This window comes from Nicotiana tomentosiformis, chromosome 11 (genome assembly GCF_000390325.3).
Source record: "Nicotiana tomentosiformis chromosome 11, ASM39032v3, whole genome shotgun sequence".
NCBI classification, from domain to species: Eukaryota; Viridiplantae; Streptophyta; class Magnoliopsida; order Solanales; family Solanaceae; genus Nicotiana; species Nicotiana tomentosiformis.
In genome coordinates, this window is record NC_090822.1 from 27,039,360 (window position 1) to 27,067,100 (window position 27,741).

General features: G+C 33.9%; 1 protein-coding gene and 1 non-coding gene across 2 annotated transcripts; both read right to left on the reverse strand.

Annotated features, from left to right (window-relative positions):
* LOC104093593 (glycosyltransferase BC10-like) lies at positions 1-6,206 on the reverse strand. The gene is made up of 11 exons (XM_009599358.4): positions 5,948-6,206; positions 4,487-5,022; positions 3,998-4,096; positions 2,781-2,881; positions 2,623-2,694; positions 2,427-2,517; positions 1,819-1,899; positions 1,058-1,120; positions 847-969; positions 692-730; positions 1-599 (listed from the first exon to the last, which is right to left on the reverse strand). The coding sequence occupies exons 2-11, from the start codon at positions 4,868-4,870 to the stop codon at positions 471-473; spliced, it is 1,182 nt and encodes a 393-aa protein (XP_009597653.1). The 5' UTR covers positions 4,871-5,022; positions 5,948-6,206; the 3' UTR covers positions 1-470.
* Positions 6,207-26,213: 20,007 nt separating this feature from the next.
* Positions 26,214-26,320, reverse strand: LOC117276131 (small nucleolar RNA R71). Its single transcript, XR_004506353.1, has one exon. It is a non-coding gene; the product is annotated as a small nucleolar RNA R71 (small nucleolar RNA).
* Positions 26,321-27,741: the final 1,421 nt, after the last annotated feature.

Below are 27,741 nucleotides of genomic sequence, written 5' to 3' on the forward strand. Positions count from 1 at the left end.
TTTCAGATTCTGAAATTTCTATTTGATTCAAAAATTTACCAAAACTGAAATGTAACAGTTTTCTTTAAATAAGGGCCATATTTGCAATTTCTACAAAGGTCAACAATACAGTGTTGCAGTTAATAAGTCCCCAAAAATTTCTTAACCCCAATACTAAGATCAATATAACAAAAATAGCCCAAAACTGAGAAGAAAACTAAACATGAAATCACCTACCCCCAAAAGGAAGAACGACGACTCAGGGCAATTTGGTTCAACATTCCTCGGGTTTTAATACAGTCGCCCTAATCGCGTCTGCCAGTAAAACCCGTGCACTCAAAAAGATGCCTGGTTTCTGGGGGCAGCACTCGAACTCAACCTTTCTGTAAAGAGGGGGCGCTTTACAACACTGGAAGATACACAAGAAATGGATGATGAAGGGGGGTCGGATTGAATCGACCAAAGAATCAGCGTGGATGTTATCAACCCACTTAAATGGACGTATAATTGGGGTAAAGCTGCAACAAGCTATCTAGAGTTTCAGGTAAGAATTTTCTTGCAAACAAGTAACATGGTCGTTGGTTTCCGTTCCATAAACATGGCCTAATTTGAACTTCCTTCTGCAATAAGGAAAATAACACGGGAATCTATCAGATAATGTAGCTTTCTAGTGAGACAATGCAAGGGAAGTGTTAAGAGTAATTATTCTTACCCTTGCGTCACTTGTGACATGCACATTCTCTGAAATAGACTGAAGAAACAGTGAGGAGAAACGTTAAATCGTGTCATGATTGGAAACAAGACTAGAAGTAATAAAAAAAGAATAAGTGGCATAAACGTATGCATGTCGAGGGAAGTTAGTCTTACTGTTATGTTTCTCATAAGATCAGAAGTAATATCTTTGCGCACGTATGATTTTGGGTGCCACTTCCCTTCAGACCAATCAACATGTGTTACTGACCAATTCGCAATTCCAGTTGGGTCAAGCATCTGAAAATTTATAAGAAGAAAACCAGTTAGTTTGGAAATGATCAAAACAGGAAGACTAGAAGACGCGCTGGTGAAGAAAACTACTCACATGGAAAAAGGTTGGTAGATAGTGCTCATCAGAATAGCAGTTCCGATTACCCTCCATGTTTGGCTGTTGCATTATTAGAGGCAAAAGTGCAAGTGATTAATGAAAATGAACCAAATTCACATCTAGACAAACAAACAAAAAAGGCCAGAAGAAAAGAAAGCGGGTAGTGGAGATAATGGTTAACGTAGTCGTAGAGGAATTTTTAAAAGTCTATGGATACAAGCATGTTTTATTGTGCCTGTAGCAATTCCATGATCAAACATTGTTGTAGTTTCCAAATAGCAATACAAATAGAGATTTAAGAAAAAAACTTAAGTGGAAATAAACAAAGAAATAATGCCAGAGAACAATAGTTTTTATGCTTCAATTCAAAGGCATACGGATGCTTTAAATCCAAGGGAAGAGGAGTAATTGGGACTATTTGCGACAGATGAATATAACATAAACCAATAAGCAGACTAATCCCACCTTTGTTATCAACTACACCTCATTCCCAATTACAGTTGGGGCTGGTTATTTGAATACTCTCTGGCATCTGTTACGTTCTATTCAGGTCAAGTCTCACATACAATAAACTTTCAGAAATTTTAATGCTAATTAGTTCTCCAAAACAATCAACAGCGTGGGAAAAAACGATGTAATTAAAACATCAATGCGTAGAGCATTCAACATCGTATACATCAATGAAATAATGCGGTCCAGAAAATAGCTAATAGCGTAAACATATCATCAGACAAAGTATGATAAAGAAAAAAACACACCTTGCAGTAGTCCTTAAATTTTCTATAGTAGAGACTGTCAGCCGTAACTGCAAGGGCATGCTGTCGCTTCATTGTGAACCACTGTAAACATTCAGAATGTAACCTATCAGAACGAGAAATCGTATTCAAATTGGCATATCAGCGCTATTAAGCTATAAGAAGTGCCCACAGCTACTCCTATATTTGGCCACCTAAGATGGCGAAAAGAATTCTGCCTACAGAATACTGCAATTAACCAACTCATGGAACACTTCAAAGATTACAAAACCAAAATATACTTTGCTTTTTGAACAAATTATAAATGAATGGTTAAGCTCTATAATTCGTGAAATAGTACGACCAATGTAATACATAGACAAAATGGAAAGCCTGAGAAGAGAATCTGTTCTCTCTTACTGATCCGATCCTTTATTTTTTAACAACACACTTAATGAAAACCTATAATTACCAAAAACAAGAGTGTTGGAGGGTTAATTGTTTACTTGACAAGCACCAAGCATAGTGTCCAACTCATTCCTCAACAAAAAATAAGAGAGAGAGAGAGAGAGAGAGAGAGAGAGAGAGAGAGAGAGAATCAAGAATAACAGCAAATGTTGTGTAAAAGGAACCTGTGCACCCTTTCGAAAATCCTTCTTTTCAACTTCAGGTAACATACGTTCATAATATCTGCCACTTCCATGAGGTCCAGGATCCTCAAAGCTGAGAGAAGAAAGAAAAAGAGCACTCTTTTAAGCCCAAGTAATATAATTTCTAAAGATGATTAGAAATATAAACTATCACGCAGCATCAGAGGAATTAACTTACCAGTCTACAAAACTGATATTTGTATACATCAGGTAGTTGTAAACATAGTCAAAATCACGCAGCGGTACACAACTGCAAGTTGATAAGCTACATGATCAGAAATGATGTAATGGCATAATTGCAAAAATAAAGAGCAAGAGAAATCATCAAATGTCAACCTGTCAGAAAGTAATACAAAATGCTGATTGTCAGTATCTTTTAGTGCGTATGCTAAAAGGCGTCTCTCAGCATCAACCATAGAAATCTTTCCCCACACTACCTGCAGTGCAGAAACGTTTACTCCACAACTCGGCCATATAAATGAAAATGATAAATACCTCTGACTTCAAATGACTAAGATAGCTATAAGTATCTTCGTATTTCTATAAACTATGTTACACGAGCCGCTCATTTGCATCGACATAGCGGCGTCAATTAGGTATCACAGGGGTGCAATACTTCATGACGGTTCTTCAAAATTCACTAAAATTTAGCAAAAAATATGACATACTTGTTCTGAATACATGTACAAACCCATACTTTATACGTGCCCGTAATCGAATTCAAGTAATATAGGGCGATGTTTTAAATTGAAAAAAAGAAAATGAAAAAGACGACACTTGCAGAAAATACAGTAACTATAAGCAATACTAATTTGCATTATCAAATAAACATGGCTGATTTGAGCTACTCAACTTAATTCTCAAGGTCTATTCACAACCAAAACCCATGCCACTAAAAAAGGGTAACAGTCAGAGTCATATTGACAAATTGTGCCACTTGCAAAGAAAGGAGGAAGTGGATGATGTAGGCTACACAAAGTTCTAGATCCATTTAAATTCATAAAGAAGATAAGCCTAATCTATTCCAAGAAATTAAAAGAAGCAAACATAGTACGATGGAGCTGATGAGTAATGATGTCGCACGAAGTTGTACATCAACTAGATGCTGCTGCCAATTCTCAATCATTCTTCTCAGACTCTGTGTTAAACTGTTAATCATTTATCACGCAAACAACAGCCTGATCACACAAAAAGCCAGCAGCACAACCTACAGAACTCTTTTCTCATTCAGCTTTTTTTCGATTATTTGGAATTTGAGTGTAGGAGTCATCTCATACAAATAGCCATGAAAGAAGCATGATAGAAGATGTCAAAATACAACAAAGCCAAAAAAGACAATGAATTCAATTGCTTCACAGGAACAAAGTGCATTCAGAAACATACATGAAAAAACTTACAAGCGACAAAGTTGATGATACAGTATCTCATTAGTGACAATGGTTTGTGTATCAGAAAAAAGAAATGGACAAAGTCCAAGCAAAAAATTTAAATACTGCATCTCATCAGTGGCAATGGGGGAAAAAAAGTGTACTATATAATGCAGTATGACAAACCTTATCACTACGAATTTCCCGGTTGACAAAGTAACGGCTAAAATGTACTGGTTTGTCCTTAGATGCATGTACATAGACAGAAAATTTGCCTTCATGACCCTGAAAGAGAAATTGTTTTATAAAACAATCAGTAGAGAAAGCTTAAATGCTAAATGTAGTTAAGGATCAATAAGATACCCAGTAAGTACTAAATTTACACAAACTAGTAACGATTGAGTTAATCTGATAACATTAACCTATATTATAAAGTACCCGGATAATGTGTCCGTATTATGTTGAGCATTCCCTTACAAAATTTGTGGAAACTGGAAAGATGCTTTTGAGAATAATTTACTTAAACTTATAAGAGGGATGCCAAGGTTGGTGATTCAGGGCATGTCAATAAATTGTTGTAACAGACCAACATGAAGAAGAAGAAGAAGAAGAAGAAGAAGAAGGAAAAAAAAAAAAGGACAGCTTGGAACATCCGCGAGAATATGAAAAATAAACCTGAAAAAATCTGTCCCAGAGCTTTTCAAATGGTAACGCGCCAGGTGTCAGGAACATAAATGCAATTTTGGGGCTTTCGGGCATGACTGGGGGTGTGTTCAAGATTTCATTAGTTACAACATGGGAAGCGAGCTCTTCATCTGTCAATTCTCTGGCGGGCGCAGGCGGAAGCCAATCGGAAAGCCCCTTGCAACCATTCAGTGAGAATACATAACAAGCACCAGAACCTTGAGGGGGGTAAACGTAAGCACAAATTAGGAACAAACTAACTAAAGAAACCAACACGATTATCCATGTTGGTTTCTTTAACTGAGCACGATGGCGAGGTGCTGACAATATTTGCATGTCCTTCATGCCTAAATGCCACCCCTGAGATGTCTTCATCTAGGAACTATATACATCAGCAATCGAACAACATCAAAAACTAGACCCTCTTGACCAATCTCCGAGACCAATAACCAAAGAACACTGTATTTTCTTTGAACAACCCGATAATCATAAGCAGTAACTGTGAATCGATGAGAACAAACTCAAAGCTGCAAAAAGATGAAAAATCAACAAATAAGGAGGAGTTAGATTTAAACTAAGATTCGGAATTTTAACTCCTAATATTTCCGTTACATGATATTGGATCTTGTACAAGCCTCCCGTGTTAGAGAAACACAAGGAAAGATTCACACTTCCCATACTAGAGTCCAGTTAACATAGCGAAAAAGAGAATAATAACCTATACATATACATAGATCTTCTATTTAAAACGAATCAGATATTCATAAGCTGCACGAAACATGGAAATCAGCCTTCCACTTCAAACAGAGAGCAGAATTACAAAATCCAACAAAATGACTTCTTTTAACTGGCCCTATAAAGAGATCACACTTCAAACAGAGAGCAGAATTACAAAATCCAACAAAATGACTTCTTTTAACTGGCCCTATAAAGAGATCAAGTTAATACAGATTTTTTTATTCGACCTCAGCATCCGCAGAATTAAACAGTAAAAGATCCAAACTCTAAAGAATTCCCAGGAAGTAGAAAAGCAAAGAAAGACACATGAAAATTTGAGTACACAAATATTGGTCTAATGAGATCACATAAGATAACATAGCAAATAACAACCTTCACAACAATTATAAAGATTCCTAGGTTGCCCCAAACATCCTTAAATTAAAGTCACACCCATTTATCAGACCTCAAATCTATCCACTCACCCCCCATCATCAATCAACTTCAAATCCCCATCATCACCTACACATACATCATACATAAACAGACAAAAGAATATATATCCCCATAAATGCAACAACCTCATCAAAGAATTAATCTCAAATCTTTTCAAGAATCCAAAATTTCAATCAAAGTTCAAATTTTTACTCATAAGGGTACGTCTAGAATTACAAACAAACACAAACCCACATCATAGAATGAAAGAACAGATATAAATCAAGAACGCAATATTACCCGAATAATGATGCAAAGAATAGAGAGGTTCCTGTTTTTTTTTGGTTTTCCACTTGCTATTGAACTCCAAATCTTTCAAGCCAAAAAGGATCTGTATTTCTGTGTGCATGTATGTATTATTAATACGAATTATTAGTAATATATTTGGCGTGTGAGATCTAGGGCTAGCACAACAAAGCAAGTGGAACCAAACAGAAAAACAGCGGAGAGAGAGAGGGGGTAGGGGGGGCTGCTCCAGTGTATCCAATACAAGAATTATAAATTAAAAATGTGTAAATTACAGTATATGTGTTGTTTTTTTATTTTGCTTGTGGGGTGATGGTTTCTAATTATCTTATATCTTTTTTGGTGTGACTTTCCTTTGTGTATGGAGTTTGACCGTTAGTTTTCATACCAAGGTCCAATACTAGGAACTATTCAAGCCGGCAATTATTGGAAATTTGTTTTTTTTTTTTTTAATGAGTTTTGAGGAAATCGTTATCTAAAAAATAGTACAATCCTACCTTAGTTTATTTTTGGGTCACTAATCTTTGTGAAATAATTTCACCTATATAGTGAAAAAATAATTTATCTAGTGAATTATCTAAATATAAATACATATGATTCGTCTAGTCAATCCCATTATTTGGGATTGATGTGTAATTAAAATTACTTGTTAGTTAGAAAAAGGCATTCTGATGCACTAAGCTCCCGCTATGCGTGGAGTCCGAAAAAACGCCGGACCACAAGGGTCTATTGTATGTAGCATTACCCTGCATTTATGTAAGAGACGATTTTCACGATTCAAACCGTATTGCTACTTTTGTAACATATAAAGAATTTAATAAACCGAGCCCCCGTAGAAATTTGAATTCAAAGTTGTGAGAATTAACAAGTATAATAGTAGTTCTCTTGAGTTTTTTATTTTTCTTTCTTCTCTTTTACCTGATTTTTATGAAGTTTCGAGAATAAATAAATTGTAGATTTTATTGAAATTGTGTGAGAAATGAATATTGAAGAACAAAAGATTGGAATATACAATAACAAAAAAAAATAAGAAAAAGGAACTAACACAATACATGTTTAGGGTGTTACTATTATATATTCCATGTGAAAAAATAATGACGAATAGTCATTGAACAGATGGCATTTTTACTGAAGTGAATTGTTTATCCTTTTTTATCTAAATGTTGGAGAGAGAAAAAAATGTTATGGCACCGTTAATGTCATGTTAAATCATTAGTCTTCTGTCGTTATAGAGTTGCTTACATCATATAACTAAAACTTTACAAATGGCAATTATTCATCATTTTATTATATATCCAGTTAAAGCAAATTGTGAAAATGGTACATTTGAATTGTATTTAAATTTAGATAAGAATGATTACACAACTAATGTATTAGCAAAACAGTAAATTAAATAGTACTTCATCAAAATTCAAATATACTAAATAAGAGCGCCACAAATGTGGGGGAAAATTAAAGGCCAGATAATGTTGCCAAATTTGTTAAAGTTATTTTAAATAATGAGGTACCAAAAACAATCTTTGGAAAGTCATGATGACAGCAATGAATATTGATAAAAAAAAAATTGATGTTTTTTCCCTAAATAGTTGTGCTTGATTCATCATCTATTATATGCCCAATATTTGTAAATTGGCAAATTACCAAAATAAGTTAGATAGAAATTAGTAACTATTTTCTAGAGATCACACTTTAAGAGAAAAAGAAAGTTCACCAAAATACTAAATCGGACGCGGATCTACTACCATACCACAAATGAATTTACGTTAATCCAGTAACTTTGTGATTATATATATATATATATATATATATATTCTAAATATTTATAAATACTAATTATGAACTCAATTATTATTACATATTTATTTAACTTTATTGTAAAAAATTATAAATTTTAAATATTGAATCTACTTCTATGGCTGAATCATTAGCTTGTGATACTAGCGGCCTGTTTGGCCAAGCTTTTTGGAATCCAAAAGTATTTTTTGGGTCAAAAGGTATTTTTTTTATTAAAAATAATATTGAAGATGTTTGGTCAAGACACATAAGTGTTTATGAGCACCAACAGAAGCAACTTTTCTCCTTGGGAATAAGTTATAAATTCTAACTTTTTTCAAAAAGTAAAAGCAGATTAATTTTTTCAAGACAAAAATATCCTTATCAAAAAATTTATTTTTCAAATTATCCCTTATTAATTTAATATTTTTCTTTTCCTTTCTTGTTTCTACCATCAATTTATTTATTTTTCTTATTTTTCATCATTTTTATTCTTCTCTTATTCTTCTTTGAATAGTCTCTCTCAACTATAAATAGATCTCCTCTTTTATATAGGATTCATGGAATAAATTTGTAATTTATATTGCACGATGCATATAGATATACTTAAATTATCATGTAAATAATAAGCAATGCATACCCAATAATATTTCTTTGAATAACTATATTTTATATTGACTAAAAAATTTAATATATATTTTACTTTATATTTTATAAATCTAATTCTCTAGAACAAATAATACTAATTATAGACTGAACATGTACTGTCATTTTGCGTAATTTGATACTCAAAAATACTTTTGGAAAGATTGACCAAACACAATTTGCTTATAAAATATAATAAAAATATTTTTTTTCGAAAAGCACTTTTAAACAAAATTACTTTTCAAAATAAACAACTTTTAGCAGCCTCACAAAACGGGCTCTAAAACTAACATGACTTCGCTCGTTACAAACTTTTCTAAAATTTTGCTTTCGTGTTTATGATTTTTTCTTTATAAAAGTTCCTTGACATAGTCATTCCTATAAAGGTTTCGGAAACATCGACAAAGTTTTGTTAATAAAAAAAAAATTAACCAACAAATATGTTTTATTTGAAGACAATTAATCTAAAGTTGCGCAAAGGAAAACTCCTAAAAAAGGCAAATGAAAAAGAAAGATATTGGAAATGTGGTCATCAATCGCGAACCAATAGCGCGTGGACGAGTGAGTAGCGCGAGGACTGAGGTCCACGAGAGGTCAAGTTGTCACGTTTTGTTTTGTCCAATCTCGCTTCCCACAATTTCTTCCGACAAGTAAGAGGTGTCCAGGCACGTTTGTTTCATATCTTATGGCAAATATGTAGAGTAGAAATACAGTAATGATATTATATTAAATTCACACATATTATATTTATTATTTCCGTCTCATTATATATGATACTTTTTTGTTTTAGTACGTCCTAAAAATAATATTTTTATATATAAAAATAAGTTAATTTAAATTTTTATTACTCTTAATAAGACGATATGCAGTTACATGGACATAAAAAAAATATTTTTTTTTCAAAATCGACCATAAAATTTCCAATTTTCACTTAAAAATAAATTTTAAAAATTTTTAAAAATTTGAAAAACTCAAAAAATTTATTTTTAAAAATTTTCACTCATTTCACTTACAAAACTTCAAAAACAACCAAAAATTATATTCATATCCAAACACAACTCTAATTTTCAAATACTATTTTTTTTTTCACTTTTTGGGGGAATTTTACTTTTCTTATGTCCAAACGCCCACAAAGTCTCTCTTTGTTTTTTAAAATTTGTACCAGTCAAATATGAACACCACATAAATTAAACAAAAGAAGTGAAAAAATAATAGTATCCGGCTAAGTTTCCTAAAAAATAAAAAGGCTTATTTTTGCAAAAAAGTGTTTGTTTTGAAGAGTTAAGGTTTTCGACTAAACTATCGGATAAAATATATTTTTAACTAGTAGTAGAAGTTATTTTTTACAACGGAATAAAAGTTGAAAAATAAGTTTTTCGTTAGCAGTCGCAACTGAAGTTGTTTTTATTTTTTCAAGAAAAAATATACTTAGAAAAAAAATTATATTTACAAAATTATTCAATAATAAGGATGAGAGGTACCTATTACATTATCAAATAGATCTGAAACCAAAGTATCATAAAAGATGTTTTGGCGAAGAAATGAACTTTTGACCTAACTTAATCCAAAAAAGTAGCTTATTGAGAGGAAAATTGTCAAGATCATATAGAAAGAGCATAGTCCATTCGCTCAACCAGTGTGATGGTAAGCCAGGAACTCGTGTTTTACCCGCCTTTTGCACTTTAATTATTGCACTTTATGAGCTTAAACGGTGGTGATTTGTACTTATTACGTATTTTATGTCTTTTAGGCGATGATTCCGAGTGAACAAGATAATTTAGAGCTAAATTAAATAATTTGAAACTTTGAAAACTTAATAAATGCCCAAGGAATTAAACCCGGAATTGCGTTCGGGGGTCGAGGATCGAGTCTGCATATCAAAAAGTGAAGAAAAAAATCTCATGTTGAGAAAGTTGCACTACCGCGCTGCATGGGGAGCCACGAGGCGCAGCGTGGCAGTGCATGAGAGATCTATAACAGAAATCATGCTCTCTGAACTTCTCCAGTGGCGCGTCGCGCCTGTGCAAGTCCATTGGAGTATTTTTTTCACTTCGGCTTGAAAAGGGTAATTTTATTCGGATTCGCTTCTACATGGTATAAATACATCAAAAATATAATTTTGAGAGGACTTTTGACCTACAGAAGATTGGAAAAGATATTTGCCCCAGTTTCAGATACTGGGATTTTTGGATCTTTTTTTTTTTTTTTTCTTCTCATTTGGTTGGACCGAACCGTGTAAGGCTACCTATGCTTGTGAGTGGATAATTGATTCGGGAGCTTCACATCACATTACACCCCGTAAAGAGTTATTAGAAGAGTTAAGGAGTTTAGAAAAGCAGCATGACTCTAAGGCACAAGAATTTATCATTCTTCCATCAACTCAATAACCGAGTTTGGATTGAATTCATATTTTCTTACTTAATTTTATCTGTGATGATTTCTACTACTGTTATGGAGTAGTTTTCCCTTAGGAATTTGACAAACATGGTGTATTGATGAATGATTAGTGATTCGATTTTTGATAATTGCTTGAATTTGTTGATGGAATTTTGAACTATATTGTGAAGTTGTTCATTATTTTGCTTAATCGAAAGATGAGTTTTATGTTGAATTTCTTTGCATCTTATGCTCTAGTTTAAATTCGTGATTCATCTAGGTAATCGAAAGAGTCTCTTGAATTATTAATTGAATTAGAAAATAGGAAAAAAAAATCGTAAGAAGGTACCCTTTAGACTAAAACCATCATTATATTCCAAGCAAGTGTTCATAGTGCTTCGCTTAGGATTATTTCTGGAATTTGAAGTTTAATCGAAAGAGGAACCTTAACTTCAAGTGCAATCTAATTAGCTTTGTGAATTCGTGAGAATCAATAGTATTATAGAGTGAACTAATTCAAGAATCAGATTCCGAGTTAATTATCTTGTCCATGTCTAGTCAATTGCCTTTACTTCTCTCACTGATATTTCTGTGTTGCTCAATTATTATTTTCGGTGACGAATTGATAATTGCTTTAATTTTAGTATTTAATTGTAGTTGATAAATATCCCAATCAAAGTATTAATCATTCTGGATAGCAGTTAACTAGAGATTATTCGAATATTGTTTAAACTTAATCCATGTGAAGACGATAATTAAATTATAAAATCTTTGATTAGCGAGCATTAATTTCGTGTTGTGTTTTGCGTTCGTCACAGTGTGGAACTATAAATTTAAATTACTTCATTTTACTTTTCACATTCAACCGGAAATAATTGAGCTTTTAATTGTATTTATGTTATTTGCCTTTTTATCATATTATATCATCCCAAAGGAAAAAAGTCACTCTCTTAGTCTCTCTCTATCTGTTTCATTTATAAAATGCTACTACTATTTTTATCTTAAATGTAAATTATTTTGATTTTACTATGATTTTTAAAAGGGTTTTGGAATATGCTTAATTATAAAAATCAATGATTTGTAATACTCTTTATTAATTTCCAAATATGTAAGCTTATTTATGATAACAGTGAAACTAATGTTTGAATTGAAACTCAAAAGAAAATATTGTTTCTCGTATTTCAAATCCCTTCAAGCTTCTTTAAAACAATGGGAGTGATATTAAAGGAGAAGATAGAGACGGGACTCATGATTTGAAGATAGTAGGAACACATGAATCGGACTACACAACTAGTGCTCGTCTTACTTTTGATATTAAAATTTTCAAAAAATATATATAATAATTTTAAATATATATACCATATATATTTAGAATTTTTTTCAAAATTAACGGAATCCGATGATCCCTTACTCCAAAATAGATCCTCTAAAAGATGTGTATTGCGTTTCAGCTATTTTATCATTCAGATCGTTTATATGATGTCCCATTTCTTGATATGAAAATGAACCTAGTTTTCGTGGCTACATTTAATACCAAAATCCTTATAATAACAAGAGTCAAAGATTTAAATGTAGAAAATGGAAGCTAAGAAGTTTGGACCATTCCTCCTAGGTTTTTTTTGGTGGACCAACTCTCTCCCTAATCAACAATTTGCCTTATTCAGCCTACTAGTTGTGAATTGTGATAATGGATGCCTACTTGCAAACTCCAAAGTAACCATCGTCCTCATTTGGTGAAAGTGAAATCCAACAAGTAAATTAATAATTTGTCTGGTTAAACCGTAAAAATCAGCTTATTTTGAAAAATATTTTTTATTAAATACTTTTCGAAAAAGCACTTGTGGAGAAATGAAATTTGTATTTGGCTAATCAATTTGAAAATTATTTCTGATCAACAATTTGTGTTTGGTCAAGCTTTTCAAGAAGTGCTTTAAGTATCAAATTATGAATAAGAACATGAAGAGATTTGCTTATTAGATATATTATATAGTAGATAAATAATCGTAAATATTTATCATTAAAGACAATAATTAAGTTTTTTATTTTATTTAAGTAAATTTTGAAAATAAAATTAAAAAGTACTTTATTCTTTCAAAAGGGAAGCCTTAGCGCAACCAGTAAAATTACTGTCATGTGACCAGGAGGTCACGGGTTCGAACCGTGGAATCAAGTCTCTTGCAGAAATGCAAACTAAGGCTGCATACAATAGACTCTTGTTGTCCGGTCCTTCTCAGGCCCTGCGTATAGCAGGAGCTTAGTGTACCGGGCATCCCTTTACTTTATTCTTTCAAGATGATTTAAATATATCAAATAAAACATTCAACAAATATGAAAGTTCACACAAAAGTTATTATATAGAGTACTTAATAGTTTAAACTAAGTAAGGTTATTGTAGTATATACAATATTTTGTTACGGGTAAGAAGAAAAATCAAAATTATTTCTGCTTTTAATTTTAGGGAGAAACTACTTTATTCTATATCTCAAAAACTGCTTTTAATTTTACCCAAAATATATTTTCTCTCCCAAAAAGCTTGGTCAAACACCTCAAGTTGAGGAATATATATATATATATATATATATATATATATATATATATATATATTAGCAAAAAGCACTTTAGGCCGTGGGAAAAGCATGGCCAAACATGCTATAACACGATCCTCTATGGGTAAAGTTGATGCCCATGTGACCAGTGTTATTATTCTGTATTGCTATAATAAATAATTAAACTTTCTAGAAAAATAAAACAGAAAGTTAGTAATACTTGTTTAACGAAATAGATTCTGGAAAATAAGAAAACAGTATAGGAATAAATCGAGCCCACTGAATACACAGTGTGTCCTTAATAAAATTATTCTCCTCAAGTACCCGAGGTACTGGAATATATCTTCCCAGGATAGAACAATTTAACTCACCAGTGTATAGGTACCAAAACTCTGATGAACTGTGAACCACTCAATGGTCGTAAAACACACTGAAAAATATTGTGAAAGAGAAGAAGAAGAAGAAGAAGAAGCTCAGAAAATTTCGTAAGGAAAGATTCTAAGATTCAAACTCTATTTATAGAGTTGATGGCAATGTTTCTGAAAAGGTTTGCAACCTTTCAGAAACAGCCATGGCTGTTGAAAAGGGGTGTTTGAAATATTGCGGGAAAAATATATTTAAAATAATTCGGAAAAGAAAACGGACTTGACCGAACCGGGTCGCGGGTCATGAATTATTCCGGATTGAATTTTTCGTTAATTATTTAATTAATTAATTAAATAATTGAAAGGAATTTTGTCCAAAAAGATTAACCAATCAATCGTTGACCAAATCCGAATCCGAATCCGAATCCGAATCTGAAGCCGAAGCCGTAGCCGAAGCCGAAGCCGAGCCGAGCGAGCGACGACGACGGCGGCGCGAGGGTTGCCTTTTTCTTAACTCTTTAAGAGTTAGAAGAAGAGCAATTTTATATATACCCATCAAAAGTCTTTTCTTCCTCCGATATGGGACAATGTCCCTTTTCCAAGGAAAACTCAAATATTTTATTTTTCCTCCATTTCTTATTCACCCTCTTTAAGCTACACAAGCTTAAAATCACAACAATCCCCCACATGAATGGGAAATGGCTATAAAATAAAGGAATGCACGGACGCGTGTGTGTTTTACATGCAAGAATTAATTGTATCTAGATAAGTAGGTTTCCCTTTGAACTTTCCATAGTGAACTTATATCGGATATACTCGGTCAATCGGTAGATTTGATATCTTTGAACCGTCGAGCTTTGTTGTATACCTAGACAACATAAGTCACACAATCAATCCTTAACCATCTATGGTTCTCACGGTTGTGTTCGTTTCAGCCATGAACACCGCCTGGCTTCATGAGTGCTTAGAGAATGGGCCTTTACTTTCATTCCCCTTGAAGCGGCTTACACTTCACACTCACATAGGTGATTTCTAAACGTGTAATCCTATAGACACACTATCTGGTCATATCCTGCCAGACTTAGCAAATCCTTAAAAACCCTTTAAGCTTTGTTGACTCATCAAAAAGCCTTAATGCTTTACCTCGATTTCTGAACATTGTCTTCATCGCGAGAATGGGTTGAGTTATTTGATAATGTTGAACCGTCATTCATAACTTTGTTTGATCTCTTTGAACCTAGCTCGTGGGATCTCCAGTCTTCTAGGTAGAGTTACCGTCATGATGACTTGTCCTAGACCTTAACCTCATTCCCTTTGATGATCTTTCAACTGCCTCTCTAGATAGGCCTTTTGTAAGTGGATCCGACATGTTATCTCTTGACTTTATGTAGTCAATTGTGATAACACTACTAGAGAGTAGTTGTCTAACGGTATTGTGTCTCCGTCGTATATGACGAGATTTTCCGTTATACATAACGCTCCCTGCCCTGCCTATTGCCGCTTGACTATTACAATGTATACAAATAGGTGCCAAAGGTTTGGGCCAAAATGAAATATCTTCCAAGAAATTTCGGAGATTCAGCTTCTTCACCGGCCTTATCTAAAGTTATGAATTCAGATTCCATTGTAGAACGGGCGATGCACGTTTGTTTGGATGATTTCCAAGACACTGCTCCACCCCCAATTGTGAAAACATATCCACTCGTGGATTTAACTTCAGATGATCCAGTGATCCAATTTGCATCACTATATCCCTCGATCACGGAGGGATATTTGTTATAATGCAAAGCGTAATTTTGGGTATGTTTGAGATACCCCAAAACTCGTTTCATTGCCATCCAATGTATGTGATTGGGATTACTTGTAAACCGACTCAGTTTACTAATAGCACATGCTATATCTGGTCGTGTACAATTCATGATATACATCAAACTTCCCAATACTCTTGCATAATCCAATTGTGAGTCACTTTCACCTTCATTCTTTTGAAGTGCATAACTCACGTCAATTGGAGTCTTGGCAATTTTGAAATCCAAATACTTGAACTTGTCAAGTACCTTTTCAATGTAGTGAGACTGTGATAATGCTAGACCTTGTGGAATCTTGTGAATTCTGATTCCTAAGATCACATCAGCAATTCCTAAGTCTTTCATATCGAATTTGCTAGCCAACATGCACTTAGTAGAATTTATATCTGCTATGTTTTTGCTCATTATCAACATGTCATCAACATATAAACAAACAATGACTTCATGACCTGGAGTGTTTTTAATGTAAACACATTTGTCGCACTCGTTGATTTTAAACTCACTTGCCAACATTGTTTGGTCAAATTTGGCATGTCATTATTTGGGTGCTTGTTTAAGTCCATAAAGTGACTTAACAAGTTTGCACACTTTTTTTTCTTTACCAGTTATCACAAAACCCTCAGGTTGTTCCATGTAAATCTCTTCCTCTAATTCTCCATTTAAGAAAGCTGTTTTAACATCCATTTGATGGATTTCAAGACCATACACGGCCGCTATTGCCACTAACACCCTAATAGATGTTATCCTCGTTACTGGCGAGTAAGTGTCAAAGTAATCAAGGCCTTCCTTTTGTCTATAACCTTTGACAACAAGTCTTGCCTTATATTTGTTAATAGTGCCATCAGCTTTCACTTTTCATTTAAAGATCCATTTCGAACCTAAAGACTTATTTCCTGGAGGAAGATCTACCAATTCCCATGTATGGTTTTCCAAAATTGATTGAATCTCACTATTGACTGCCTCTTTCCAAAACGCTGAATCAGAAGATGACATAGCTGCTTTAAAAGTTTGAGGCTCATTTTCAAGTAAGAATGTCACAAAATCTGGTCCAAAAGAAGTAGATGTTCTTTGACGTTTGCTACGCCTTGGATCTTCTATACTTGGAGTATTTTCCTTTAGTTCTTCCCGAGGTCGTTTAGGTCTTTCACTTAACGACTCACATTCAGTTTTATACGGATAGATGCTTTCAAAGAATTCAGCATTATCTGATTCCATTACCGTATTAATATAAATTTCGGGATTATCAGATTTATGAACTAAAAACCGACATGCTTTACTGTTTGTAGCATATCCAATGAAAACGCAATCAACAGTTTTTGGTTCGATTTTAACCTTTTTAGGTAAAGGAACTTGTACCTTTGCTAGACACCCCCACACTTTGAAATATTTCAAGTTGGGTTTTCTTCCTTTCCATTTTTCATATGGAATAGATTGCGTTTTGCTGTGGGGTACTCTGTTGAGTATTTGGTTAGCTGTAAGGATAGCTTCGCCCCACAAACTCTGCGGTAATCCGGAACTTATTAATAAAGAATTCATCATTTCTTTTAATGTCCGATTTTTCTTTTCCGCAATTCCATTGGATTGAGGTGTGTAAGGTGCAGTAGTTTGATGGATAATTCCATATTCCGAACATATTTCTGCAAATGGAAATTCATATTCTCTACCCCTATCACTTCTAATTATTTTGATCTTTTTATTCAATTGATTCTCCATTTCATTCTTGTATTGCTTAAATGCTTCAATTGCTTCATCTTTACTATTAAGCAAATAAACATAACAATATCGAGTGCAGTCGTCAATAGAAGTAATAAAATACTTTTTCCCACCTCGAGATGGTATCGACTTCATATCACAAATGTCAGTATGAATTAAGTCTAAAGGATTTGAATTCCTTTCAATAGACTTATAAGGATGTTTTACAAACTTAGACTCAACACATATTTGACATTTTGATTTATTACACTCGAATTTAGGCAATACTTCTAAATTAATTAACTTCCGCAAGGTTTTGTAATTGACATGTCCTAAATGAATATGCCATAAATCATTTGACTCCAATAAATAAGAAGAAGCTACAATTTTATTCATACTGTCAACAACCATTACATTTAGTTTGAAGAGGCCCTCTGTAAGGTAGCCCTTTCCAACATACATTTTATTCTTGCTTACAACAACTTTATCAGAAACAAATACACATTTGAATCCGTTCTTAACAAGCAAAGAAGTAGAAACTAAATTCTTCCTAATAGTAGGAACATGAAGAACGTTGTTGAGCGTTAACACCTTGCCGGAAGTCATCTTCAGGAATATTTTTCCATAACCTTAAATCTTGGCTGTTGCAGTATTTTTCATGGAAAGCTCTTCTTCGGGACCAGCAGTAGAGTAAGTCGCAAATGCTTCCTTGACAGCACAAACATGTCGAGTGGCTTCAGAGTCAATCCACCACTCCTTCGGATTTCCAACTAGGTTGCATTCCGAAAGCATTGCACACAGATCATCAATATCATAATTCTTCTCCATTATGTTGGCCTGTCCCTTCTTCTTATACTTTTTCGGGAGACGACAATCAGGGACTTTGTGACCGGTTTTTCCACAATTGTAGCAGCTGCCCTTGAATTTCTTTTTGTTCTGCTCCTTAGTCTATCCAGAAGACCTCTTTCTCATCTTACTTTTTGGAGCAGTCTCCTCAACGATATTAGCTCCCATGATCGTTGAATTTCCACGAGACTTCTTCTCGGCTGTTTTGTTGTCTTCCTCAATCTTGAGACGAATCACAAGATCTTCCAACTTCATTTCTTTGTGCTTGTGCTTAAGATAGTTCTTGAAATCTCTCCACGAAGGAGGCAATTTTTCAATCATTGCAGCCACTTGAAATGCTTCATTCACGACCACACCTTCAGCAATAAGGTCATGAAAAATAAGTTGAAGCTCCTGAACTTGGGTTCCAACAATTTTACTGTCTATCATTTTATAGTCTAGAAACTTGGCAACCACGAACTTCTTCAAGCATGCATCTTCAGTCTTGTACTTCTTCTCAAGTGCGTCCCATAATTCTTTCGAAGTATTCATCGCACTGTACATATTGTACAAGTCATCCTCTAAAGCGCTTAAGATATAGCCTTTGTAAAGAAAATCTGTCTGCTTCCACGCCTCAATAATTATGAATTTTTCGTTGTCCGGCATGTCCGCAGCATGCACTGGAGGTTCTTCACTAGTGTATTTTTGCATACCAAGTGTGGTAAGCCAGAAGAACACCCTTTGCTACCATCCTTTGAAGTTGGCTCCGGAAAAATTTTCCGATTTTTCTGCCGGTGGAACAGCAGTCCGCCTTGACGAGGCTATCGTCGTTGCCGCATTAGTCGCAGAAGAATTTTCGTTATCAATTGCCATTTCTCACTGTAAACAACAGAAGAGTTCAATTAATGGCAAAATCAGAACAATACACAATACTGTTATTAACAAAAAAAAAATAGTATGTATAAAACCCGAAGTTTTTATATACTGTTTTACAGAAAAACGATGAAGTTTTTATGTTCTTCAAATCATCTTACGAATTTCAATACTCTGATGAAGTTTTTATATCTTCAAATCAGAATAGTAAAATTCAGAAGGAGTAGAAAACCATATAGGTTTTAATCTCCACAAACAAAATACAGAATATAAAAAAAAAATAGTTTCCTTAAGATTGTTATTATTCTGTATTGCTATAATAAACAATTAAACTTTCTGAAAAAATAAAACAGAAAGTTAGTAATACTTGTTTAACGAAATAGATTCTGGAAAAAAAGAAAACAGTATAGGAATAAATCGAGCCCACTGAATACACAGCGTGTCCTTAATAAAATTATTTCCCTCAAGTACCCGAGGTGCTGGAATATATCCTCCCAGGATAGAACGATTTAACTCACCAGTGTATAGGTACCAAAACTCTGATGAACTGCGAACCACTCAATGGTCGTAAAACACACTGGAAAATATTGTGCAAAAGAAGAAGAAGAAGAAGAAGAAGAAGCAGCTCAGAAAATTTCGTAAGAAAAGATTCTGAGATTCAAACTCTATTTATAGAGTTGATGGCAATGTTTCTGAAAAGATTTGCAACCTTTCAGAAACAGCCATGGCTGTTGAAAGGGGTGTTTGAAATATTGCGAAAAAAATATATTTAAAATAATCCGGGCAAGAAAATGGGCCTGACCGAACCGGATCACGGGTTATTCCGGATTGAATTTTTCGTTAATTAAATAATTGAAAGGAATTTTGTCCAAAAAGATTAATCAATCAATCTTTGACCGAATTCGAATCCGTAGCCGTAGCCGTAGCCACGGCCGTAGCCGTAGCCGAAGCCGAGCCGAGCGACGACGACGACGCGAGGCTTGCCTTTTTCTTAACTCTTTAAGAGCTAGAAGAAGAGCAATTATATATATACCTATCAAAAGCCTTTTCTTCCTCCGATATGGGACAATGTCCCTTTCCCAAGGGAAACTCAAATATTTCATTTTCCCTCCATTTCTCATTCACCCTTTTTAAGCTATACAAGCTTAAAATCCCAACAACCAGGAGGTCACGAGTTCAAGTCGTGAAAACAGAAATGTAGGGTAATGTTGCGTACAATACGCCCTTGTGATCCGACCCTTACCCGGACCCTGTGCATAGCCGGAGTTTAGGGCTGCCCTTTTTAGTTGAAAGCTCGAGTCATGTCAAAAATTTTAATTGCGAAATTACTGTTCATTCTTTGGGAAAAGAAAAGAAAAAGGCAACATATAAGAAGGGGCTAAAAATCTTTTTACTGCAGTGGAAAGTAACATCAGAAGTTCAGAACTAGGAGAGTAAATATGAAGGAAAAAGATGAAGAATAGAAGATCTCAAAATACTCATAAATGAGTAACCAACTACGCTTTGAAAGGAGAATTCTTATAAAAAGAAAATAAATACTACTTCTCCTCATACTATGATTTTGTAATGTTCTAACTCCGTTCAAAGGTCATTTTGATTTTTGTCCTTATCGTTTTTTTTAATGCTATGATGTAATTAGTAACATATGGAGTAATAAATTTTGAGTACACTGCATCCTTTATTTAACGGAAAAGGTCCAAATATGCCCTTGTACTATATGAAATTGAGCACATTTGTTAATACTTTACCGTCATATTAATACTTTAACTCAAATATGCCCTTATCGTCATATGGTTGGTCCATATATGCCCTTAGAGTTACACATTTGGCTCACATATGCCCTTTTCGAAACGGAATTCACCCAAACTAATTAGCTCTTTCGTTAATTGTATTAAAGTGTATTACAAACACTATTTCCTTTTTATTAGTACTTTTTTTCTTTACCTTTCTCTTTTCTTTCTTCTTTTTTCTTTTCTTCTCTTTTTTTTTTTCATTTTTCTTTTTCCCTTATCCGATTTTCTCCATTACTAATGTCTTCTCCATTTTCATCACCAATTTCACTTGACAGAACTCATGAATTTCAATTATTAAAAAAAATCTCCATAAGAATATTTTTATAGATCATATATTTGTCAATTTTTTAATTTTTACTGAACATATATTTAGTTCTAAAAAATTTAACAAAGTAAGATTGAAATAATATTTATGTAACAAAAAATCCGAAAAATTCAACAAAACCGAACAATTCAAACAGATATAATTGGCTTGGTTTTGATAAAAACTGAACCAACCCGTTCCATGTACACCCCTAATTTACATAGTTAATAAAAAAATAGAAAATGTCCAGCTGAAAAAAAAATGAAAAAAGACTAACAACTCAAATTTATAACACTACAACTTGAACTCTAGGCTTTTAATCTTTAAATTATCTTTCTGGAAACAATTTAAATATTTTGGTCTTTTGAGTATTTTTAAAGGTTGAGATATTTTTATTATTTTAAAGTTTAAACCATAATTTTTGGAACAATTTAATTTCGTTTATTTGGAGGGCGAGTGAAATTGCAACTTGATTACCTTATGGGAGAATTTTCTTAGTAATTGGAATTCATGAGTTTTGTCAAGCGAAATTGGTGACGAAAATGGAGAAGACATCAATAATGGAGGAAGCGGATAAGGGAGAAAGAAAAAAGGAAAAAAAAAAAGAGAAGAAAAGATAAAGGTAAAGAAAAAAAAGTACTAATAAAAAGAAAATAGCGTTTGTAATACACTTTAATACAATTAACGAAAGAGCTAATTAGTTTGGGTGGATTCCGTTTCGAAAAGGGCATATATGGGTCAACCGTGCAACTCTAAGGGCATATATGGACCAACTATGTGATGACAATGACATATTTGAGCTAAAGTAATGTCAAATATGCTCAATTTTGTATAATACAAGGGCATATTTGGACCTTTGCCCTTTATTTAATGAATTCTTAGGAGTTTTATCCCCTAAGAGAGAATTTTTGTAATATAAGTTTTCGTATATTAGATTCAATATAAAATAATATCAAGTTACAGTATAAAATAGTATAAATAAGTATTTCTTGTACTAGAGAAAAAATCAACTAAAAAAGATATAAAATGTTACAAAATTTTAGAATGAGATTATATTTTGAATCCAGGTAACTAATTTTTTTAAAAAAGAGAAAACTTAGATTATAAAAGAAGTAAAGGAAAAAAAAAATTAACGAACAAATTAAAGAGGATAAAACATGAAAAGAAGAGGATAAAAGAATGTAGAGAAAGAAGCCAAAAAAGCATCGGAAAGGCAAAAAGTGAAGGAAATATAATTCTTGAAAGTGGAATGGGATTGGATATTTAAGCCTAGGAAATTGAAAAAAGTTAGACCTTTGCGCGTGTCCACGAGCAAACAAAAAGGCGCGTCTCTCTCTTTTCACCTTTTTTGTTTGCCAAAATGGCCTTAGGCCACGAAAAATTGTACCTATTTGTCCCCCATGAATAAACTTATAAGTTTTTAGTTTTAACATTTGTACCTGACGGAATGAGTATTGATCGTTGACCATGCTTATGTGGCAACGACTTAAATGATGTGGCTCAAATACGTGCAAATCACAATACAAACGCGCGTGAATATAACAATTTTGATTTAAAAAATATTAAAATTAGAAAAGAAAGCAAATTAAAGAAAAACAAAAAGGAAAAATTGAAAAAGGTGAAAACTCTGACTTACTCCGCCCCCCCCCCCCCCCCCTTTCCTTCCTATTTCAATCTTTCATTTTGTTGTGTGATTCCCTTCCCCTCCCCCTCACTTTTCTCGTCTCTCCTCCTACTCCCCCCTCCCCCTCTTCAACCACCCTCTAACAAACCTGACAGGACCACAATTCAAAGAGGAAAATACAGTTAGAAAAAAATAAAGAATAAAATTTTAGTTTTGAAAAAATTAATTAATTGGGTATCGAAGATTGAAAATTTTAGAGATAATTTTGAATCTATGTATCAGTGAACTCCTATTTGAGATTGTTGGGGATTTTTTTTCTTCTTTTTATTAATTTGTATGGGAATTTTTAAATATAATTTTGGAGAACATAATGGAAGAGAGTTCTTTTTACTGACTCGTTTGGATTTTACTGATTTTATCTGTGTTCTTTTTACTTTTTTATTCGCTTGGGAGTTTTAGAATAGAGAAAAATGATATTCATTATTGATTTGGGGGATTTTAGAAGGGATGAGGGTGGTGTTCACGGTGGAAGAAACATGTAGTAATGGTGCTGCCACGGTGAAGAAGAAGAGAAACGAAAAGGCTTCAATTTTTTTAATAAATTGATAAAAAGAGATTGGGACCTACAAATTACATATGTCAAACAATAATAAGTTAAGAATATGATGTGTCAGTTGGGTCATAGTGATTGAGGAACAAGCCCGGATGGACGTGTTTATAGATATTCTTCCGTCAAGTACAAGTGTTCAAATGTAAAGCTTACAAGTTTATCTACCGAGCTGTCAAATATGTATAAATTTAAGTGATCCGGAGGCCATTTTGCCTTTCTGTTTCTTTTGTTTTTGGCGCAAGTGTGTTTTACTGAGTTGTTCTCTTTTTAACGTAGTGCTGACCTGGCCCTTAGTTTTCTTTCAATACCTGACCACTAATTTCAAATAGGAGAAAAGTGAGAAAAAAAGGAAAAAAGAATATGGTATTAAACGGGTAAAGTTATAAAATGGACATTTTTTAAAATGTAACTAAAAAATAATCATACGTTCAAAAGTCAACAAAAGTTAGTTAATCTTTCAAATTTATGACAGTGTTATGAAATATAGACATAAAAAGGTTAAATTTTATTACAGCATGCTCGATTTTTAAGTTCAAAATCCATAACACTATCATGAATTTCAAAATTTAAGACAATATTCTGACTCATTTACTTATTTAAGTTCGAAATTCATAACACTATCATGGTGTTTCACATTAAAAATGATAGCTTTTAAATAATTTTTCAAACAATGACTATTATTTAAAAGTTAGTTCGAAAAGTGGTTAGCTCATACAACTACTTTATTAGACACCTAGTGGCGTAGTCACATTATGGCAAGGGTGGTCAAGCAAATACCCTTAGCAAAAAAATTATATCGGATATATAGATCAAATATTATTAGTAGGCGAGTAACCCGTATTTTGGCCGTATTTTGCACTCCAATTACTGCACTTTATTCGTGTTTGAGCTTAAATGATGATGATTTGTATTTATTACGTATTTTATGCTTTGTAGGAGATGATTCCGAATTAAGAAGATATTCTAAAGCTAAATTGAGCAATTTGGAGTTTTGAAATTTGAGTAAAAGCCTAGGGAATTAAGCCGGGATTGTGGTCGGGGTTCGAGGACCAAGTCTGGTTGTCAAAAAGTGAGTAAATAATCCTATTATGAGAATTTTGCACTAACGCGCCGCATGGGACGCAACGAGGCGCGAGGCGGCAGTGCAAAGTGGCACGTCTGACAAAAATCTACTCTATGTAAAGTTTCACTAGCGCGATGCAAGGCGCGACGCGGCAGTGTATTTTCGTTGTCCAATTTTTTCACTTTGGCTTGGAAAGGGTAGTTTCGTCCGGGCTCGTTCCTACATGATATAAATACACCAAAATATGATTTTTAGAGTACTTTTGACCTACGGAAGATCGAGAGAGCATTGGAGGCTTCAAGACACAAGAATTCATCATCTTTCCACCAATTCAATACAGGAGTTTGGATGGTAATGTTGGATTGATGATTTCTTCTTCTTTAACTCTATTTATGATGACTTCCTCCATGATTATGGAGTAGTTTACCTTAGGGTTCAATATAATTTGGTGACTTGATTGTTATCTATGGATTTGATTATTGTTTGATTGCTTGAATTTGTTGGAGGAGTTTTAACTCTAGTTATGATTTTATTTATTATCGTATTTAATCGGAAGATGAGCATAATATTAAATATTGTTGCAACACATGCTTTAATTTATCTTGGTACTTCATTAAAGTAATCGAAAGAGCTTTGTGATCTACCGTTTGAATTAAGATTGAGAAATATTCGCGAGAAGTTTCTCTTAGATCATTCTTACCAATAGATTCTTGCAAGTTTCACCACACATCATATTAACTTATTTGAACGGTTTAGGTTTAATCGAGAGAGGAACCTGAATCAGAATAATATGATAATAACCTGTTGAATTCGAGAGAATCAACAAAACATTAAAAGTGAAATTCAACAGTGTCAAATCCAGGATAACAATCATGAACCTATCATGTCATGACCCTTATTCCTCGCACTGATAACAACCCAAGTTTTCTACTCTCTAGTTCTCTATAATTAATTATTCATTGCTTTAATTTTAGTTTGTTAGTTTAGTATTAATCATCCCAAATCAAAGTGTTGATCATCTTGAATAGCGTTTAAACAAAAAATACTTGAACATTATTTAAATCCAATCCCTATGGAGACGATAATTATACAATACTATCTTTGGCTAGCGAGCATCAATTTCGTGTTGTGTTTTGCGCTCGTCAAATTTTAGCGTCATTGCCAGGGATTGACAATCAATAGTGTTCAAAATAATTTTTGGTGCTAATTTAAAAAAACAACTTTATTTTCTTGTATTTACGTTTCTCATTTGTACAGGTAAAAGGGTTGATTTATCTGGTGTATGACTCGATCTTCTTTAAAGGAAGTGATATCCTACTAACTGAAGTTGGAGAAACACTTGCGACAACCGAGAAAAGAAAGAGGAGTCACCGAAAATTTCTTGGGGCAATCTTTGACCCAGGAACCCATGGCTAAAAACGGTGATCACAGAGTCTATTTGGATGCAAGAGAAACAGCCCAACATGCAGAAACATCTGCACGGGAAGCTGCTGAAGCAGTTCTGGGACATGAGGAAATAATTAATAGGGACAGAGGATGGAGATTCAACCTGAACCGGTCTCTCGCAGAAGATGGATTTGAGAATGTTGGACCGAAGCCTGGCCGATCATTAGAAGAATATGCCATGCCAGTATTCAATCAAAAACTTTCAAGTGTGAGGCGCCCGCCGATTGAAGCGAACAATTTTGAACTAAAGGAAAGTCTTTTGCAAACCATCCAAAATAACTATGTCTTCAGAGGAAAGGCGAATGAAGATTCAAACATTCATCTGATGGATTTTGAGGAAATTATGAACACATTCTAGTACAATGGAATATCAAAGATATAGTCTATTTAAGGGCCCTTTTCACTGTAGGATAATGCAAAACACTAGCTACGAAGCTTACCAACTGGGTCTACCAGGACATGGGAAGACATGACTAAAACGTTCCTCGAAAAATACTTTTAATCGGCAAAAACAGAGAAATTTAGAAGAAAGATCCATAACTTCTGCCAAAAGGACACAGAAATAGTTTTCGAGGCATGCGAGAGGTTCAAGGAGATAGTCAGGAAATGTCAGCATAATGGAATTGAATTGTGGGTGCAACTCCAGAATTTTTGAGATGGACTAACACCTTCATCACGAAGAACTCGGAGCAATGCAGTTGGAGGTCCTTTAATGAAAAAAACCCTGAGGAGATTATTGCCATTCTTGATGAGATATATGAAGATGCAAACCAATGGCCTACTCGAGGAAACGAAAGAAGAAAAGTAGTTGGGATACATCATGTGAAATTCAATATCTCAATACAGGTTCAACTCGATTCAATGGTAAGGGAGATCAGAAAGTTGACCTTAGCTAAGGTCCAAAGTTATCCACTAATAGTTTGTGAGTTTTGTGGGATGTTCCACTCAACACATCAGTGTTAGGCCTCAACTGCAAATGAGGTGGTGAATGCTGTGGGAAGTTTTGACAGAGAAAACTATCAAGGCGAAAACAATTTCAACTCCACGGGCCAGAGGCACCCCTGTTTTTCATGGAGTTCACCTAGTGGTAGTTTGAATTTATGGCAATAGAATAATCCGAGACCCCAGGAACAAAGAGCTCCAGGATTTCTAAATCAGGAGAGGCGGCCTCAACAGACCAATCAGTCTAGCATAGAAGATTTAATGAAGGCCTTTATTATTAAGACAGATGAGAGACTTGAAACTCATGGAACAACCATCCGGAACTTGGAAAGACAGATGGGACAACTTGCTAATCTATTATCTGAGAGGGCTACATGAACTCTCCTTGCTGATACCGAAAGAAATCCAAAATAAATAATAAATGCGATGTCTTTGAGAAGTGGCCAAGTATTGAAGGACCCCATCACAAAACAAAAGGGTGAGTTGCTTGAAAGACAAGTGGAGGAGCAGAAAAATAACAAAAATCAAGAAGATGAAGTGAGGGTAAATTCAGATGATGGTGTGAAGAAGAAGAAGGCTGGAGCTCCGAAAAAGAATAAAAACGAAAATTCAATAGTTGAGGATACTGAGGGAAGCAAATATATGCCTGCTCTACCTTTCCCCAAAAGCAAAGAAGAGAGAAACTGGACAAATAATTTGGGCGTTTTCCAGAAGTACTCAAGCAGGTGCATATTAATCTACCTTTCACAGAGGTACTCTCACAGATGCCAGCATATGTCAAGTTCTTCCCCAACAAGTGAAAAGTGAAAGAAATATCGGTTGTCAAGCTCATAGAGCATTATAGTGCTATTCTACAAAATAAGCTCCCTCAAAAGTTAGGAGATCCAGGAATTTTCACTATACAATGCTCTTTAGGAAGTAATAACTTTGAAATATCTTTGTGTAATTCAAGTGCTTCTATTAATCTTATGCCCTTACATTTTTTTAGGAAACTTTAGAAAGAAATCGAAGCAATTAGATCTGTACCGGTGTCTTTGTAGCTGGCGGATCAGACCATAATAATACCCGAAATAATAGTGGAAGATGTGCTAGTTCAGGTGGAC